General features: G+C 41.6%; 1 protein-coding gene across 1 annotated transcript in view; it reads right to left on the bottom strand.

Moving 5' to 3' along the window:
* LOC149458721 (circularly permutated Ras protein 1-like) overlaps positions 1-19,369 on the bottom strand; it is an 85,073-nt gene that overhangs the window by 12,114 nt on the left and 53,590 nt on the right. The window contains exons 20-23 of the mRNA XM_089681806.1: positions 14,837-14,948; positions 12,040-12,180; positions 9,002-9,095; positions 7,887-7,943 (exon numbers count right to left, since the gene is read on the bottom strand). Of these exons, the coding sequence (XP_089537932.1) occupies positions 7,887-7,943; positions 9,002-9,095; positions 12,040-12,180; positions 14,837-14,948 (404 nt within the window). The remainder of the gene's footprint in view (positions 1-7,886; positions 7,944-9,001; positions 9,096-12,039; positions 12,181-14,836; positions 14,949-19,369) is intronic.

The following is a 19,369-nucleotide window of genomic DNA, read 5'->3' as shown; positions in this document are numbered from 1 at the left end:
CCCCTACACATACATTTGTCAGCAGGTTTGTCAGAAAAATGCATTGGAGTCTAAATAAGCAAGCAAAATTAAAACAAGGGCAGATTTTAAACAAAACGATTGACATGTGTGAGGCTTTCAATGCAAAGAGAAAAAACACAATCATTGTTCAATAACACACAAACACTTTACAAGGCCAAAAATATGCAAACAGTTTCAGCCCACTTCCAAACACAGCCTGAGTGGTGTCTGGGGCAATTCAGCACAAAATCTCTTCTTCCCCCAAACCACACCATACAAGGACTTATGCAGGCCATAGATGGGTCGAAAATCGGCCGATTTTTCTTTTAAAAAAACGAACAATCGGTCGTTCAAGTGGCCGACGTTACCACCAATGGTAAAAAAAATCGGCCGATTTTCATCCCAACTACAGCCGGCAAAAAGTGTCCCTGCAGAGAGCTCCGCTATTTCTGACAGTTCTCTGACAGTTCCTTCATATTTACAGCGGTTGAAACATTGTATCTATTTGTTTCCATTTAGGATACAGATGTTTTTATTCGGAAACAAATAGATACAATGTTTCAACCGCTGTAAATGTGAAGGAACTGTCAGAGAACTGTCAGAAATAGCGGAGCTCTCTGCAGATACACTTTTTGCTGGACTGGAATTCTTCTTATTTTCATCCTACTTCTTCTTCTTCATCCTCATCCTCATCCTCTTCTTCTTCTTCATCCTCATCCTCTTCTTCATCCTCATCCTCTTCTTCATCCTCATCCTCTTCTTCTTCCTCATCCTCTTCTTCTTATTATTCATCCTCATCCTCTTCTTCTTCTTCATCATCCTCATCTTCTTCTTCTTCTTCTTCATCCTCATCTTCTTCTTCATCCTCATCCTCCTCTTCTTCTTCTTCTTCTTCCTCATCCTCTTCTTCTTATTATTCATCCTCATCCTCTTCTTCTTCTTCATCATCCTCATCTTCTTCTTCTTCTTCTTCATCCTCATCTTCTTCTTCATCCTCATCCTCCTCTTCTTCTTCTTCTTCCTCATCTTCTTCTTCTTATTATTCATCCTCATCCTCTTCTTCTTCTTCTTCATCCTCATCCTCTTCTTCTTCTTCTTCTTCTTCTTCTTCATCCTCTTCTTCTTCTTCTTCTTCTTCTTCTTCATCCTCTTCTTCTTCTTCTTCTTCTTCTTCTTCTTCTTCTTCTTCATCCTCTTCTTCTTCTTCTTCTTCTTCTTCTTCTTCTTCATCCTCTTCTTCTTCTTCTTCTTCTTCTTCATACTCTTCTTCTTCTTCTTCTTCATCCTCATCCTCTTCTTCTTCTTCTTCTTCTTCTTCATCCTCATCCTCTTCTTCTTCATCATCCTCATCCTCTTCTTCTTCTTCATCTTCATCTTCTGCATCTTCTTCTTCTTCCTCATCCTCTTCTTCTTCCTCATCCTCTTCTTCATCCTCATCCTCATCTTCTTCTTCTTCCTCATCCTCTTCTTCTTCTTCTTCTTCTTCTTCATCCTCATCCTCTTCTTCTTCTTCTTCATCATCATCCTCATCCTCTTCTTCATCCTCATCTTCTTCTTCTTCCTCATCCTCATCCTCTTCTTCTTCCTCATCCTCTTCTTCATCCTCATCCTCTTCTTCATCCTCATCCTCTTCTTCATCCTCATCTTCTTCTTCCTCATCCTCTTCTTCTTCTTCTTCATCCTCATCCTCTTCTTCTTCATCATCCTCATCCTCTTCTTCATCCTCATCCTCATCCTCTTCCTCATCCTCATCCTCATCTTCTTCATCATCATCCTCATCCTCTTCTTCTTCATCCTCATCCTCTTCATCCTCATCCTCATCTTCTTCATCCTCATCCTCTTCTTCTTCTTCCTCTTCTTCTTCTTCCTCATCCTCTTCTTCATCCTCATCTTCTTCTTCCTCTTCTTCATCCTCTTCTTCATCCTCTTCTTCTTTTTGTCTTCCTCTTGCAGGTCACTGCTCATGCGCAGATTTTTTATCGGTAAAAAATCGGCCGATTAGCCCATTAATGCCGCGAAAATCGGTCGATCGGCCGATTTTTTTCCAACTTCACCAAAAAAAAAAAACGGGCAAAATCCCAAAAAACGGCCGACCAAATCGCCCACTAACGATCCGAAAAACGGCCGATTTTATTTTCGGCCGACAAATCGGCCGATTTTCGACCCATCTATGGCCTGCATTAGTCACAAATCACACGGCCTAGTAACAGGCCAAATCACTCCCTACTGCACATCTTTATATAAGCTAGGTTGTATTTGGAGCACGCCAAACAAGGCCCCACACCCAATGAAGCCACACCCACCACTGACCTTAGTTTGGTCAGTGAAAGTGTTTTCACCTGATGAATCCGCTTCCTACCTGCATTAACCCTTGGTATACAGGCCCCACAAATCAGAAAGAAATATACAGTGAAATGTACGTGTGCAGCATACAACAGAACATTGAGCAGGGATGTAAAAGGGAACCCCAATTGGAACCTTTATTGCTACTATGGTCACAATTCCCTCCAGATTCTCGCATGAGTTAAGACAGTCACATGACCACATCTTGTATGCAATACTGAAAATGACAAATCGATTTGACTAGTATGGTGAATTTCCCATCAATTGGCAAAACACTCCAGAAATCAAACATCACCAAACATTACACTCTGGGCAAAGCTGATTTACAAATCCTGCGACTTACAGTAAAATTGACCATTTCAATGCAATTTTCAAGACATCTGGCACAGATCTCTATGCAAATTGCCACTAAAGTAGTACATGTACTACTATATACTACATACTATATACATATACTATATGTACTATAGAAATCAATGTTTGAAACACACCCATGTGGTCGCTCTAATAGCATACAATAGGGTGCGACTTTGCAGACTTTGCCTCTCTCTGTCAGCTCTTTGCTTGCCAAATCCTTCACAAAAGTGGATGGAGTGTAAACCATCATTATCAAATCTATTAGTGCTCCAGGCTCTTATCCCATTGTATGACATTCACATAAGGTGCAGCTTTGAAGGTGTTTCAACAGACAAGGCCTCATTCTAATTCACATTTTAGGGATCATTTAGACAGAAAGCAAAGATGTTGCCAGAACATCTATTTGAAGACAGCCACACACGGAGATCATGCTACTTCCTCACCGGGGTTGGGATTCAAACCGACAACCCTAGAGTTGTGAGGCAGCAGTGCTAACCACTAATCCACGGAGCTACATTGCTAATCCAGCCTGTATTTCTGTGCTGTGAATCAATCTTAGGTCCCTGGGCAAGGTCAGTATAACTACCAGATATCTCCAATGTGACACAAATGTTGTGCTATGTTGCCAATTCAGATGTATGTTGGTTCTATGTATCCCAATACAAAGGATTGCAATACTAATACAGGCGTACCTCGGTTTACCAACGCCTCAGGGAACGTCATATTTGGGGTACAAATGTCAAACCATTTCAGTTAATTGGTCTGTTTACAAATGTTTGAATAATTTGGTATGGGCATGTGGCCTGGTATGGTTCAGGAGGGGGGGAGGCGCTCGCTTGTCCCCCCCCCTTTCCTGACCTGCTGGGCTGCATGCTCAGATAAGTATCTGTTATGGATTTTGGGGGGTACCCCATGCTGTTTTTTATTTAATTTCAGCGTGGAGTTACCCCTTAACATCCATACGAGACCTGAAGGGCTTATTATGGATGAGAGGGGGGACCCCACGCCGGGTTTTTTACAAATTGTTTATAATTCCCTGCAATACTTTTACATCAACTGTCAGTGGGGAACTCCGCCAACAGCTGAAACATGAGCGCTGCATTGGTTTTCGCTACTAAAATGCTGCATGAGTTGATAACATAACTCATGCGGGATTGTAGGAGCGACAGCCATGTGTTAATGTTTCAACTGTCAGCGGGGTTCCCCACTGACAGCTGAATGTACAAAAAAAAAAGCGTGGGGTCCCCCCTCACATCCGTACCAAGCCCTTCGGATCTGGTATGGATATTAAGGGGGAACTCCACGCTGAAATAAAAAAAAAACAGCTTGGGGATCCCCCCAAAATCCATACCAGACCCTTATCCGAGCATGCAGCCCGGCAGGTCAGGAAAGGGGGGGGCGAGCGAGCGCCCCCCCCCTCCTGAACTATACCAGGCCACATGCCCTCAACATGGGGGGGTGCTTTGGGGAAGGGGGGCTCCCCCCCAAAGCACCTTGTCCCCATGTTAATGGGGACAAGGGCCTCTTCCGTTATTGGGATAATTGGTCGGCCATTTTTTGGGATTTTAGCATATTTTGTTTACCAGTAAAGTTGAAAATTTTTTGTTCCAAATTTACTGATAAAAAAAAGTGCCAAAATCCCGAAAAACAGCTGACCAATTAACCCACTAACGGCAGAAAAATCGGCCGATTTTAGACCCATCTATGGCCTGCTTTATATGGGTCTAAAATCGTCCGCAAAAAAAATCGGCTGATTTTCGGCCCGTTAGTGGGTTAATTGGTCAGCCATTTTTGGGGATTTTGCAACTTTTTTTAATTGGTAAATTTGGATAAAAATTGGCCGATTTTGCAGATCGGCCGATTTTAGCTGCAATGATCGGCAAATTGGCTGATCTTTTAACAGATAAAAAATCTGCACATGAGCCATGACCTGCAAGAAAAAGAAGAATAAAAAAAAGAATAAGAAAAAGAAAAATGCAGGTCATAGATGGGGCGAAAACTGACCGTTTTAAAAAAACGAGGGGGGGGGGGGCGCTCGCTCGTCCCCCCCTTTCCTGACCTGCCGGGCTGCTTGCTCGGATAAGGGTCTGGTATGGATATTGAGGGGGACCCACGCTGTTTTTTTTTTAAATTTCAGCGTGGAGTTCCCCCTTAATATCCATACCAGACCTGAAGGGCTTGGTAAGGATGAGAGGGGGGACCCACGCTGTTTTTTTTTTTTTATTTTTTTATTGTGGACCTTTATTTTTACATTCAGCTGTCAAAATAAATATTATCTAGACCTTTGAAATAAGTAAAATCATTACAGAAATAATTATAAAGGATAAGAAACAAAAATAGAATCACTAGAACTAAGGAAATCTAGTTAGATTACATGAAGATATGCCGAGTGCTGTTTATTAAACACAATAGACGCGACCGAGTGCCGGCTGTCAGAGGAATCCACAATCAGATTCACTATTAGTCAGTGGCTAAAAAGCAAACGCCCATGGCAGAAGTCTAAAATGTGTTCTGCACATGCTCAGTTGTATCTGCCAAAGACACTGCACGGGCTTCTAGATTTTTACTGTCGATTTCCTTGAAAAAAACGATTTTTAACACATTCTTAATTTTTTTGGAAATAGCAGATATTGTTTAAAGTGAAGTCCTGATCTTTGGCAAAGCAAATTTCTAAGTGAACATGTCTCTACAGTGATTTTTCATGGTTTTAGACTTGCTTCTTAGCCAGTCTGTTTTGTGAGTCTGATTTCGGGCGTGTGTCTTTTTGTGAATTAGATTGGGCATCTGCTTATGGGCTCTGCTCAATAGTGAATTAGGTTGCAGGGTAAAAAATAGACGGACGCCCATGAAAATTGGGCTTAAGCCCATAAATATGCGCCCACGCCCAATAGTGAATCAGGGCCTAAATGTCTATCATTTCTGCAATTTATTGTGTTTTCTTCCTATACGGCACTTCTGTACGCAGTTTATTTTCATGCTTTCTCATCAGTACATATTCTGTATTATTCATCGAATCCTTTGTATGTTATATTCCTGCTGGTCATTGCATATGTTTTTGACTGATTCTCTGCTGTTTCCTATTCTATAATAAAATTCTTTGTGAAAGAAAAACTGCACTTCTTAACAAGGCTAAGAAATTTAGAAAGGTTTGGTTGGTCCCTTTTGGATTACTATTTCCCTGGTAACTTGGATACTTCTCTGTGGACCATATAACATCCACCTAGGTTAGAGGAGATGGTTTTGAACATAGAAGCTCTCTGACTGGTATTGATCCTTCTTTTCCCTTATCCTCACCCTACCCCCTACCCCCCCCCCCCCTTCTTCTGGTACTCTTCTCTCCTATGCCTGTTAATTGGACTAGACTGTAAATATGTGTGGCTGGAGGATCTTAGTTACTGTATTGTCGATCTCAAACTGCAAATATATTGTATTTCTGCCTTACGTTTAGATCCTCTTTATACCTCTGATACTCTTTGTTAAGGTTGGGAAATATTTTCAATAAAAACTTATTGAAATTGAATAAAAATCTATGCTATAGAACAGTGGTCTCCAATTGTGGCTGTGGGCCAGATGCGGCCCTTTGCTTGCCTTTATGTGACCCTTGGGTCACTATTTCTCCCACTGATACAAGGCATTCTTTTCCCCACTGCCACTAATGATGGGGTGCTATTCCTCCCACTGACACCAATGATGGGGCACTATTCCCACTGACACCAACAATAGGGCTCTGTTACTCCTACTGACACCAACGATGGGGTGCCATTCTTCCCACTGACATCAATGATGGGGCACTATTCCTGCCACTGACACCAGGACATTCTGTTTTGGGTGACCAATTATTTACCTTGAAATAAGAATATGTGCTCCCTTTATGTGCACCTGTTGCATAGCTGCAGGCTTACAGAAGACCATGGAATATGTGACCCATTGTTCACACACAAATACATGCACGTGTGCTTTCATACTAGTAACAGAGCACACGGCCACTCAGTCCCTTCAGATATCTGCTGCAGCACCCTGAGACCTCACACAATGGGGGCTCTATCCAGTTCACCCCTTCCCATATCTCATTGTCATTAGAAATGCTACACAACAGGAACAAATAGTAAAAAGCAGGATGGGGTGAGTGGAATGTGACTGTGTGTACTTCAGTTGAGATTTGCTTTGCAGAGCATCCTAGGTTTTGGTACTCATTGAGTGCTGCATGAAACATGAAAAATCATGCAGGCAACTGCTTTAGAAGATGCTGGAAGGAGGTCATCAGTAGTACATGTTTATTTTCTCTTGTATTTCTTGACTCGGTTACCTATGCATAATCCAACCTGTTATCACAACCACTCAGAGGAACGGGTTTTTTTTTTTTTTGGTCACGTACCATTCCTGTCTTGTTATACAAACATCACAACCATGAATCTGCGCTATCTTTCCTGATCTTGCCTTATACCTTGGCCAAGAACCTGTGCCATCTACTCTAATTCTAGCTGGTGATCAATTCAAGAAAATGTAATCAATGTTGAACCTAGTTTCTTAGGATGCTAAACAATAACTTGTACCATCTACCCTAATCCTGGGTGGTAACCTGTCCAAGAACCTGTGCCACCTGGCCTGTCTCCAGAACTAACCAAAAACTTGTGCCACCTCCCTTAATCCAGGTTGGTGACCTTTCCTAGAACAGTGTCACCTGTCCTAATTTAAGCTTCTAACCTAAACAAAAACTTGTGTCATCAGTACTAACTCTGGCTTTTGACCTGCCCAAGCCCCAAAACTATTCTGATCATGCTCTGATTTTGTTTGTTCGAAAATACTGTATATATACGGACATTCCAGTTGGGTATCACTGTCTTAGAGGTACATGGGATGCCACCCAGCCATGTATGTGGTGCCATATTATGCTGTGAGGAGGGTCAATGCAGTGCAATACATATGGATTATCAATCAGAAAGGGAAAGTTATGCATATGTAGGATATGTACAAGGTGAAATTAGAAATGGAACCTTTTCTACAGATAACAGACTAGAAACCACTTAAACTATCTGTGTACCCCCCAATAATTATATAACCCATCTACCTTAGTTCATGACATCGGATATGTTTGCAGAGAGTAAAGAGCTATATTGATATATTTTGATGAATGCACTACTCATAGCATGCCAATTGTCAATTCATTCTTAAAATATCCAACTTACTTTCAGTACAGGAACTTCTTTGGTAGTGTCCACATTGTTCTTCTTTGATGATTCTTCCTAAAATAAAGATAGCCATACAAATTTACACCCTAAGGATTTACACACCTGACAATTCACTTACATTATTTCAGAGATGTTATTATAAAATTTAAAGACCTTGTGCAAGAGGCATTCCACATGACACTGTATAACATGATGTGATTTTTCATAAGGCATTGACGTCATTGGGTACAATGCGACTATACCATAACTGCATATATTACCAATTCTTGGGCTTCAGAATCATTATATTAGTTTCAGACACTCGAGAAAGTCCTATAAATGACTGGTTTCAGGAAATATGCTTTGTCACAGCTGTCACCACTGTAGTCCATGGTCTAGAGCCAGCGATTTTTCAATATTCCCTGCACTCCCATAGTATTTTATACTAGTACTCACTCATTATTACCTGCACATTACAAGGACTTGGGTGCTCAATTGTACCACAATTGAAAAGTAGTACTGTAGCCAACAGTCCCATCACACATGATAAAAACCTCTACGAAATGAAAATTGATTAAAAAATAAAGCATAGTAAACTTAGGCAAATCAAACTGAGAATATGTTGAATAAGCAGAGATTACCTACAGCCAAAACACACCGCAAAATAACAGTAGATCCAGAAAAACTACCAGCAAAATCCTTATCAATATGTTAACCATTCCTGTAAATGTAGAGCCTTTCCTCACATCTCCTACCTCCCAAGCCTCCCTATTTGTTAGTGTGATTGATGCCTTCACAGACCAATAGGAAGGCTCAGGAGAAGGGTACCTTTAAGTCACAAATAGACATAAGATCCAACAATTTTCAAGGAGATAGGGTGTAGCTCTAATACCTATGAGCTCTGCCAGACACTGCTGACTAAACACAAATGCTCAGCCAGACCCAGCAATTGTGTTCATGTGGCAAGTTGTCAATGTGGACATCTAAAGATAGGTGGCTTGCGCATGGTCGTTTGTCATTCCTTTAATGTCCATAGCAAACATTAGTCTATAAACTTTATTATACTTATCAGTGTTTTTTATTTTTACTACCATCTTTTTTGTATGTATTAATTTTGTCGTTTTAGTACTCACTTGTACATAAACCTGTAGATCTTCATAGATAGGAGCCATGGTATTTTCCCAGTCTTCATACGTGACTCCCTGGTCCTCATATTTCTCATGTCTCCTGAAAAGCCACAGCAATTTCAATCATTATACAAAATGATTTACATTTTTTGCACAAATTTAAATCTGAGCACCAGGAAAACATTCAAACACACAGTTGAAATGTAAACACAAGCTGTTCAATCTGCCAACAATTATTATGTTCAGCTAGTCTTGTAATCCAAGTATCCCTAGCAGACCACATCAGTGACCAACTTTTGCTTTTAGGTTTGCTTTTGGGTTTAATACCATTTTAAGCAATTTAGCTTGGTTATCAATCAGCTCTATCCTGTAACTGGAAAATAAAACTTAAAGTGTTACTAAACCCACAACAGTAGAATCAGTCTGCATATACAGTAAAGCATGCTTGTTATACTCACTGTGGAACCTGAGGGGTTAATCCTCTGCATTGTGTAAAAAGGCCTTTTGATCCTGACTTCTCTGCTCCTCCTCTTGTTCAAATGTCCACGTCTTGTCTCCTGATAAGACAGGCTGAACCGTAGCCATTCTGCACATGCTCAGTTTAGTGTGTATTGCTAGCAAGCTTTTTTTTCTTGGGAAAGTGCATGTGATCAGCACAGGGCCAATCGCCACTGTCCAGACAGAGTACAGGGGTTTTGCATCCTCCTAGAGCAGAAAGAAAATTCCTCCTACAAGCTTTAACCAGTGCTCTGCTGAACACTGATAGAAGTCACAAGATTACTCTAACTTCTGATGAGAAAAGGTATTTAGCAATTTATTTTTACTAAAATAACTGCATTTCCATGTTCTCTGTACTGTGGGAGACCAGATCTAGTGAATGCAGGGTCCTGGGTTTAGTAACACTTTAAACAGCACTCTGATGAAGGAATTAGTTTCTCCTCCTGTAAGCAAATCTAAGCTGCTGACAAAGACCACTGTCACACAGTCAGCAGAGGTAGTTTTTAGGTATTCAGGAGGTAATACTGCTGTCTCCTGATTGCCTGTTTTGTTTTTTTTTTACTGTTTTTTCCAGACAAAGTGTGATTTTTGCAATGAAATACTGCACCTCAATTCTGAACCAAGCATTTGACTTAGTGTTGCTGTGCAGTCCCATCGATATCAATAGGTAAGTTGATAGATGTTAAAATCTGCATGCTGGGTTAAATTTCAGATGACCATGAAGCAAAACATTAGTGAAAAGCAAAGTGTACGAACCCCATCCGCTGCCATGTAAGGTGGGCAGTTGGGGGTCTCCACAGACATATATGCTTACCTTCTTTTCACACCCTACATTTCCGTTCAGCTGCTGGGAGTGAAAGCAAAGCCCTGCTTACAAGACACAAGTAGCCAGAGACTTAACTTATACAGGGCTAATAGGTACCCTGTGACTGCCCTGATTGGCCTAGCACTGTCAGATGGGTAAGTCACATGTTCCTCCATACTTGGAAGTATTGTGTATTTTCTCCCTGGTCTCCCTGAGCAGAGGAACAAAGGGTAGATATACACTGTTGGAGATGGGAAGGAGGAGAGGGGATGCAGCATTACAGTATACCTATTGCTTTGCCCTGTATGGTAAAGTGAAGATTCACTTTAGAGCAGGGAATGTAGAAAACATTCCCAAATTAAGAGATGGTCACTCCAAAGAGAATTTATGAATATGAAGAACAATAATAATAGTAAGGAACCACAAGCAATTCAATTGTAGGAGCCACATCCAAAATTATTGTCCGTTAAATGATACAATAACAAAATGTGTAGTTGCTGAATATTTAGCAATGCTTCTACTGTAATACCAGTTATCGTCAATATCTAGTGCGACACTTTTTCCTAAAGACATCAGAGCGCATTTATTGAAATGCCCTCTAAAAACATACCAGCCACTGTGGGATTGAGTGGCTCTGAGGAAGAGGCAAGTCCTCGAAACACGTCAGCCTGCTGGATGTCCAGAATTCCCATTATGGACAGACACGTAGTGCGGATTGGACAGAGCTGTTCTTTCACAATGTGCCTTTGACTGTATTGTCATTTGTGAGTACAGTACCTACTTTTATTATTTAATAAATACATTTTTTAAGGTAATGCACTAGGCTGGTGCGCCCTATGTTTGTTTTTCTCTATTCAGTAGATTTGGACTTCCCTGGTCGTCTGAGGGCAGCAAGGCGTGCATTTCCCTAGAAATTTGTGATGTGGTCCTATCTATAAAGAGTCCATCCCTAAGCGAAGGAGTATCTGGGTTTGCCATTTCTTCACTGTGGGATTGAGGTATGAATGGTGTGCTGTAGGACAGATTTCTTGTTTCAGTTGCTACCTAGTATCTCCCAAATGTAATTTCTGCAGTCCGGGAAGGAAAGCAAAGCAAAGTTTTTACCTGGTTGCTACTGGCAATAGGCTATTTTCCTGGAAACATACTTTCCATACATCAGCCACTGTATCAGCGACGAGAGTAAAAATAGCTATAAAAAGGGAGCCTCTTATGTATTTTAACTCAGTTGTATTAGTATGTAAAGTTTACCAGAAATTCAACTTTGATTTTTTTCTTTATTTTATTTTTTATGAGCCATGTTTTACGAAGGTTCTTTTTCTAATGGTTCTCAGTAGACAGTATCCTTGCTGAAAAGATGCTTTAAGGAATTACTGTATACCCACCTATATAGCATCCAATTAATTGTATCCAACTAACATGAATGGATCTTGGTCCATAGGCATCACTAAAATCAGTAATATCAATTTAGTCTAACAGGCATAACTTATTTATAATGGGCAAATATAGCTGCCCATATACCAATAAAAGCTATGAATAAAGTTTTATAGCATAATTAAAAAATTATATACATAAACACAATTAAATATAATATAAATTGCAGCTATAAGGACACAATCTTCTTTGTAACATGGATTTTAAGGTAAGATAGATTCAGTTACTCCTGCAGTAAGCCATCCTATTTAATCTCTTACAAAGTTTTTTTTTAAGATTTAGCCATTCATCCTCAATGATTCATACTTACATCACTTGCTCTATGAGCTCTTTAAGCTCTAAGGCAACTTTAGTGGCCTCGTTCACATGTCCTTCCATAGCAAGACGGGCACAGAACTGAACGCTGTGGGTCTGTAGGACATTCAGGTTGATGGCTTCTACAGCAGCAACACTAAAGAGAAAACCTTGGAATTTATATCATAACCACAAGAAACCTGCTAGATGTAAAGTATTGCATCAATTATACATCTAATAATATCTACCACAATTACAGGACTCTACAACACTGTGCTTCCAGTACATACAGGTCTACAACAGATATCCAAAGACATACTCTGGCTGTACATAAAGGATATAATATATAATCTGACTGTCAAAGTGATCTTTTTTTTTTACATCAGACTAACACATAGACATGCACAGATGTGATCAGCAGACAGCTCTGGCTTTGTTGGCACAATATCTTAGTTGGCACAATAGTCCAATAAATAAAAAATCCAACCTCAGTGGTAAACTTTGCCCTGCAAGCAGTCATTTTTGGGTGTCATTTGAGGGTATTAACAAACTGTAGACTTTATAAAGCCCAAAAAAGCCAGATAAGTGGAGCAATTACTGTTGCCCTGTCTGCAAAGACTCATCCTAGATTGCCATCTCTCCTTGGGTTGTTATATGGCATAACTCTTCTATATACAGTTGTGTTCAAAATAATAGCAGTGTGTTGAAAAAAGTGAATAAAGCTCAAAATCCTTCTAATATCTTTTATTTCCATACACAGAAATGCATTGGGAACACTACACATTCTATTCCAAATCAAAACATGAAGACAAATATATCAAATTTGTGTTGTTCCTCTAAAAAAATGGAAGAAAAGTGAATATTAGACTGTTCAAGAAAATAGCAGTGTTTGTATTCTTCTTTACAAACTCATTCACTATATAAACTGAAAAATGTTTGAAGATTTTGCTTTCCTTTGAGTCACTTAATGAATATTTCGTTGTATAAGCACTGTTTCTGAGAACTGCTGTACATCTGTGTTGCATGGAGTCAACCAACCTCTGGCACCTGTGAACAGGTATTCCAGCCCAGGATGATTGGACTACATTCCACAGTTCTTCTCTATCTCTTGGTTTTGCCTCAGAAACTGCATTTTTGATGTCACCCCACAAGTTTTCTATTGGATTAAGATCCGGGGATTGGGCTGGCCACTCCATAACGTCAGTCTTGTTGGTCTGGAATCAAGATGTTGCACGTTTACTGGTGTGTTTGGGGTCGTTGTCTTGTTGGAACACCCATTTCAAGGGCATTTCCTCTTCAGCATAAGGCAGCATGACCTCTTCAAGTATTCTGATGTATTCAAACTGATCCATGATCTCTGGTATGCGATAAATAGGCCCAACGCCGTAGTATGAGAAACATCCCCATATCATGATGCTTGCGCAACCATGTTTCACTGTCTTCACAGTGTACTGTGGCTTGAATTCAGTGTTTGGGGGTCGTCTGACAAACTGTCTCCGGCCACTAGACCCAAAAAGAACAATCTTACTTTCATCAGTCCACAAAATGTTGCACCATTTCTCTTTAGGCCATTCAATGTGCTCTTTGGCAAATTGTAACCTCTTCAGCACATGTCTTTTTTTCAACAGTAGGACTTTGCGGGGGCTTCTTGCAGATAGCTTGGCTTCACATAGGTGTCTTCTAATTGTGACAGTACTCACAGGTAACTTTAGACCTTCTTTGATCTTCCTGGAGCTGATTGTTGGCTGAGTCCTTGCCATTTTGGCTATTCTTCTATCCATTCGAATGGTAGTTTTTCGCTTTCTTCCACATCTTTCAGGTTTTGGTTGCCATTTTAAAGCATTTGCGATCATTTTAGCTGAGCAGCCTATCATTTTTTGCACTTTTTTATATGTTTTCCCCTCTCCAATCAACTTTTTCTTCTGAACAATGTCTGGAACGACCCAGTTTCCTCAGAATTTCAGAGAGAAATGCACTGTAACCAGCATGTACAACATTTGCTGCCTTCCTTCCTTAAATAAGGGCAATAATTGCCACCTGTTTTTCAAAGAATGAATGACCTCACTAATAGAACTCCACACTGCTATTATTTTGAACATGCCCCTTTCAATTAGTGATTCAATTACACAGAATCAGCAGCATGCATGTCATGACTGTTGGGTCTGTTGGATTTATATTACTCTACTACACCTGCTAGTAAATTATTTGCCATGTAGAAATATCATTTCTATTAAAAACAGTGATTGATCAGGTTAGTGATGCCTGACTGCTATTATTTTGAACACAACTGTATACAGTATCTGTTGTCTACTATGAACCTTCACAGACCATGCTATATGTTAGTGATGCACCCTTGCTAACACATCCATCTTGAGATGCATCATTTCTGTTCTTCTCCACCTGAACACTATAATAAAGCTTGGATCATGGTACAGAGCCCTCTGCACACTACTGATATTCCTGGTTCCTCTTGCATTGCCAGAAGCTTCCCTTTCTTTTGGGCTCCTTTTGAATAGCACAGGGTAACTAGGCAATACAACCAACCCTGCCACTGTCATATTTAAACTTTAACACACCACAAAGATTTACCCATGAGTAGATTTGAATTCCATTCTCTTTTGAATATTAATGTTTGGGCTTAAATTGAATTTTGGAGTATAGTTCAATGTGGATGGAATCATATAACCCAAAAATAGGCTAGCAATGCCAGAGCCATCAAAGCTGGCCCAGCTCAGGATTTTACATACAAAAATAATAACTGATATGCAGCATCTTACCACCTCTACAATATTATTACTCGTGGTTTGCTTTACCTGTCATTAGTCACTGGTCTCTTCTGGCTGATGATCCGGTGTCTGGCTCTTCCGTCTGGGAGGGTAAATGATATCTGCACCTGTACTGGGAGCTGGGAGTGTCGCAGGACTTCTGTTATCAGCAAAACATTACACATACTTTCATCACAATTCAGAATAAAATCATATTTAATTTGTAAATGCAAATGTAATACTTATGTAGAAGTAGAAATAAGTCAATCCTTCCAATTAGCATACTCAGTAGCAGCAACACAAAGGGGGCATTTTCTCAATGACAATGAAAACAAAACCCACATTTTGAATTTAAAGATTTCTGTACTCCTTGGTTCCTTTATTTGCTCACATAACTGCGATTTAGAACCTGTGCCAATGGGCTATTGTTCGTGTCACATGGATTTTGCATTCTCATGCAAGTTCATAGGAATGCAAGGCCCATCTGAAGCAGGTCAGAAGGAAGACAACTGCAGGCAAAATGTATTTGTCAGTGAATTCCAAATGAATCTAGTGATGTGCATAAGAGCAGAGGTTTTCTCTGCTCTCTCTCTCCTCATTGGCTCAGATACAGCAGCGGGAGCCATTGGCTCCTGCTTCTGTCAATCTCAGCCAATGAGGAGGGAGACAGCTGAGAGAGCCTCTGCTCTTGTGCACATCACTGAATGAAGACCTGGCTCACAATTTTATAACAGATGTTTTGATAGAATAATAAAAATGTGATCAATGATAAAAGCCTATTTTATGATCCTTTGCAAAGCTTCTTGCTGAAGGCTAGATACATAAACCATGATAGTCTGCTTTGTGAATTCTTTCCTAGCTCCAAGCTCCCAGATCCCATACTGGAACCACAGTAAGACTAATATTTTGTGGTCAAACATTTCACTTCAAATATACACTTGTCTTTTAAAAGTAAGTAAAGAAAGTCTAGTTCAGGTTTACTAAGAGTAATTTTACAACACTGATCATTCTACCTATTCAATATATCTGCTGTCTTATAGCTGTATCTTCAATTGTGAAAATAGAACAAAAAAAAAAAGGAAAAAAACCCCATAAAATAACGATTCATACTCTGAATGGTCTAGGGTTGTTAGTGGTGTACCCCAAGGTTCAGTGTTGGGACCCTTATGTTTTAATATTTTTATAAATGATATAGGGTCTTGGATTAAAAACACCTTTTCAGTCTTTGCAGATGACACCAAGCTGTGCAGTGGAATAACGTCCTTACAGGATGTCTCCAATTTACAAGCCGACCTCAATGCACTGTTTAATTGGGCAACTATGTGGAAATGAGGTTTAATGTTGATAAATGTAAGGTTATGCACTTGGGGGCTAAGAATATGCATGCATCATACATACTAGGGGGGGTACAACTGGGGGAATCAATGGTGGAGAAGGATCTGGGGGTTCTGGTAGATCACAAGCTTAATAATGGCATGCAATGCCAAGCTGCGGTTTCTAAAGCGAGCAAAATCCTCTCTTGTATTAAAAGAGGTATAGACTCCAGAGAGAAATATCAGATTACCCCGGTACAAATCATTAGTAAGACCTCATCTGGAATATACAGTTCCATTTTGGGCACCAATTCACAAAAAGAACATTGGGGATCTGGAGAAAGTACAGAGAAGGGCAACCAAACTGATACGAGGCATGGAGGAGATCAGCTATGAGGGAAGATTAGAGGAACTGAATTTATTCTCTTTTGAGAAGAGGAGATTAAGGGGATATGATCAACATGTATAAATACATCAGTGGTTCATATAGTGATCTTGGTGTAGAGTTATTCACCTTGAGGTCATCACAGAGGACAAGGGGGCACTCTTTACGTCTGGAGCAAAAGAGATTTAATGTCCAAATACAGAAAGGTTTCTTCACAGTAAGAGCTGTGAAAATGTGGAATAGACTCCCTCAAGAGATGTTTCTGGCCAGCTCAGTGGATTGCTTTAAAAAAGGTCTGGATTCTTTCTTGGATACACAGAATATAACTGGATACTAACATTTATAGGTAAAGCTGATCCAGGGAATATCCAATTGCCTCTCGGGGGATCAGGACGGAATTTTTTCCCTTGCAGGAGCAAATTGGATCATGCTTTACTGAGTTTTGTTTTGCCTTCCTCTGGATTAACTGTGGGTATAGGATTATGATTTTTTTTTTGTTGAACTGGATGGACTTTTGTCTTTTTTCAGCCAGACTAACTATGCAGCTATGTAAAAGCTTGAGTGGCAGTAATTAGTGCAATGGCAAGAACAAATTTTCTTGCCATGCCTGGTATACATTCTCTAGAAGGAAGGGCATGTTCTCCAAAGGAAATGCCCTGTCCTCCAAGGATCAGTAGGAGCAGACAAGATATACAGTATATGGGATAGAACAGAAGTGGATATTGAACCATTCAGGGTTAAATTCAAGGTGACCTCTAACTTCACTGATTTTGATATTGGATTAGTAGAAAGTGTTAACAATGGTTGGTAGCCTAAGGCGGCTCTATTATAACATATTATTATTATTATTATACAGTATTTATAAAGCGCCAATAGTTCACTCAGCGCTGTACATTACAAAGGGGGACAGAACATGTGACAGAACAATACCAATACAATGCAAAACATGAGGGGATCGAGGGCCCTGCTCTTTCGAGCTTATAATCTAGAAGGGATGGGATAGTGGTACAGGAGGAGATAGCTGTGGGGGATGGAGTGGTAGGAAGAGTGGAGGAGGTCAGCAAGTTAGCAGGGGGTGAGGTAGGCTTCCCTGAAGAGATGGGTTTTCAGGGTGCGCCTAAAGGAGAGGAGAGTAGGTGATAATCTGATGGGTTGGGGCAGGGAGTTCCATAGGATGGGTGACACCCTGATGAAGTCCTGGAGGCGGGCATGGGAGGAGGAGACCAGGGAACTAGAGAGAAGGAGGTCTTGTGAGGAGCGGAGTGTGCGTGCTGGGCGGTACTTGGATATTAGGTCACTGATGTAGTCCGGGGCAGTATGGTGGACAGCTTTGTACGTCAGTGTTAGGATTTTAAATTTGATCCGTTGCGCAATCGGAAGCCAGTGGAGGGATTGGCAGAGGGGGGTGGCGGAAACGGAGCGTTTGGAAAGGTGAATGAGTCTGGCAGCCGTATTCAGGATCGACTGAAGCGGGGATAGCCAGCGGCGAGGCAGGCCAGTGAGGAGGGAGTTGCAGTAGTCGAGTCGTGATATGATGAGGGAGTGGATGAGCTGTTTAGTGGTTTCTGGGGTTAGGAACGTGCGGATTTTGGCGATGTTGCGGAGGTGGAGTCTGCACGAGTTTGTTAAAGATTGGACTTGGGGCTGGAAGGATAGGTTGGAGTCCAGAATGACACCAAGTACTCTGGCCTGCAGAGCGGGTTTGATATTGGCGTTGTTGGATGTGATGTAGAAGTCAATGGGGGGTGGGGTTCGGGCTGGGGGGAAGACAAGGAGCTCGGTTTTGGAGAGATTCAGTTTAAGGAAGTGGAGCGACATCCAATCTGATATGTCGCTCAGTAGGTGTGTGATTTGGGCAGAGACCGAGGGGGTGAGGTGGGGGGTTGAGAGATAGATTTGTGTGTCGTCGGCATAGAGGTGGTAGTTGAAGCCGTGAGAGTGTATGAGTTGGCCAAGGGAGGAGGTGTAGATGGAGAAGAGAAGGGGCCCAAGGACAGAGCCTTGAGGGACCCCAACAGAGAGGGGGAGTGAGGGGGAGGTGGTAGCATTATAGGTAACGCTGAAAGAGCGTTGTGACAGGTAGGATGAGAGCCAGGAGAGAGCAGAATCTCTGAGGCCGAGGGAGTGTAGTATTTTGAGGAGGAGGGGGTGGTCAACTGTGTCGAAGGCCGCAGAGAGGTCAAGGAGTAGGAGCACTGAATAGTGGCCATTAGCTTTGGCGGTTAGAAGGTCGTTGGAGAGTTTGAGTAAGGCGGTTTCGGTGGAGTGTAGGGGGCGGAAGCCAGACTGTAGGGGATCGAGGAGGTTGTTGTCGTTGAGGTGAGAGCATAGGCGGGTGTAGACGAGGCGCTCGAGGAGTTTAGATGTAAGTGGGAGCAGGGAGATGGGTCTGAGGTTGTTCGAGTCATTGAGGTCCAGGGAGGGCTTTTTAAGTATGAGGGTGATGTGTGCATGCTTCAGTGGGGAGGGGAAAGTGCCGGAGGAGAGGGAGAGATTAAAGATGTGGGTGAGGGAGCGTAGGATGGAGGGGGAGGGAGGTCGTAGGAATTGTGAGGGGATAGGGTCGAGGGGGCAGGTGGTGAGGCGGGCATCAGAGAGGATCTTGGAGACTTCCTCGATGGTAGTAAGGTCAAAGGTGCGGAGTGTTGGGGGAGCTTCAGTATGAGGAATGTAGGGTGGGGTGGGAGAGGAGGTCAGAGCAGTGGTGAGGCCGTGGGAGAGGGGTGAAGAGGGGGTAGCTAAGTGAGGGGGAAGGGGGTTGGAGGGAGTTTGAGCAGCGACGAAGTCCCTGCGGGTAATGTCGAGGGGGAGGGGGGATGATGGGGTAGCTGTGTGAGAGGGGACGGGTTGAGAGGGCGTGTGAGTTGCGGCAATGTCCTTGCG

Source organism: Staurois parvus, unplaced genomic scaffold (genome assembly GCF_062004578.1).
Source record: "Staurois parvus isolate SC_StPar_1 unplaced genomic scaffold, SC_StPar_1.0 ptg000279l, whole genome shotgun sequence".
Classification (NCBI taxonomy): Eukaryota; Metazoa; Chordata; class Amphibia; order Anura; family Ranidae; genus Staurois; species Staurois parvus.
This window is presented reverse-complemented; position numbering and strand designations above follow the sequence as displayed.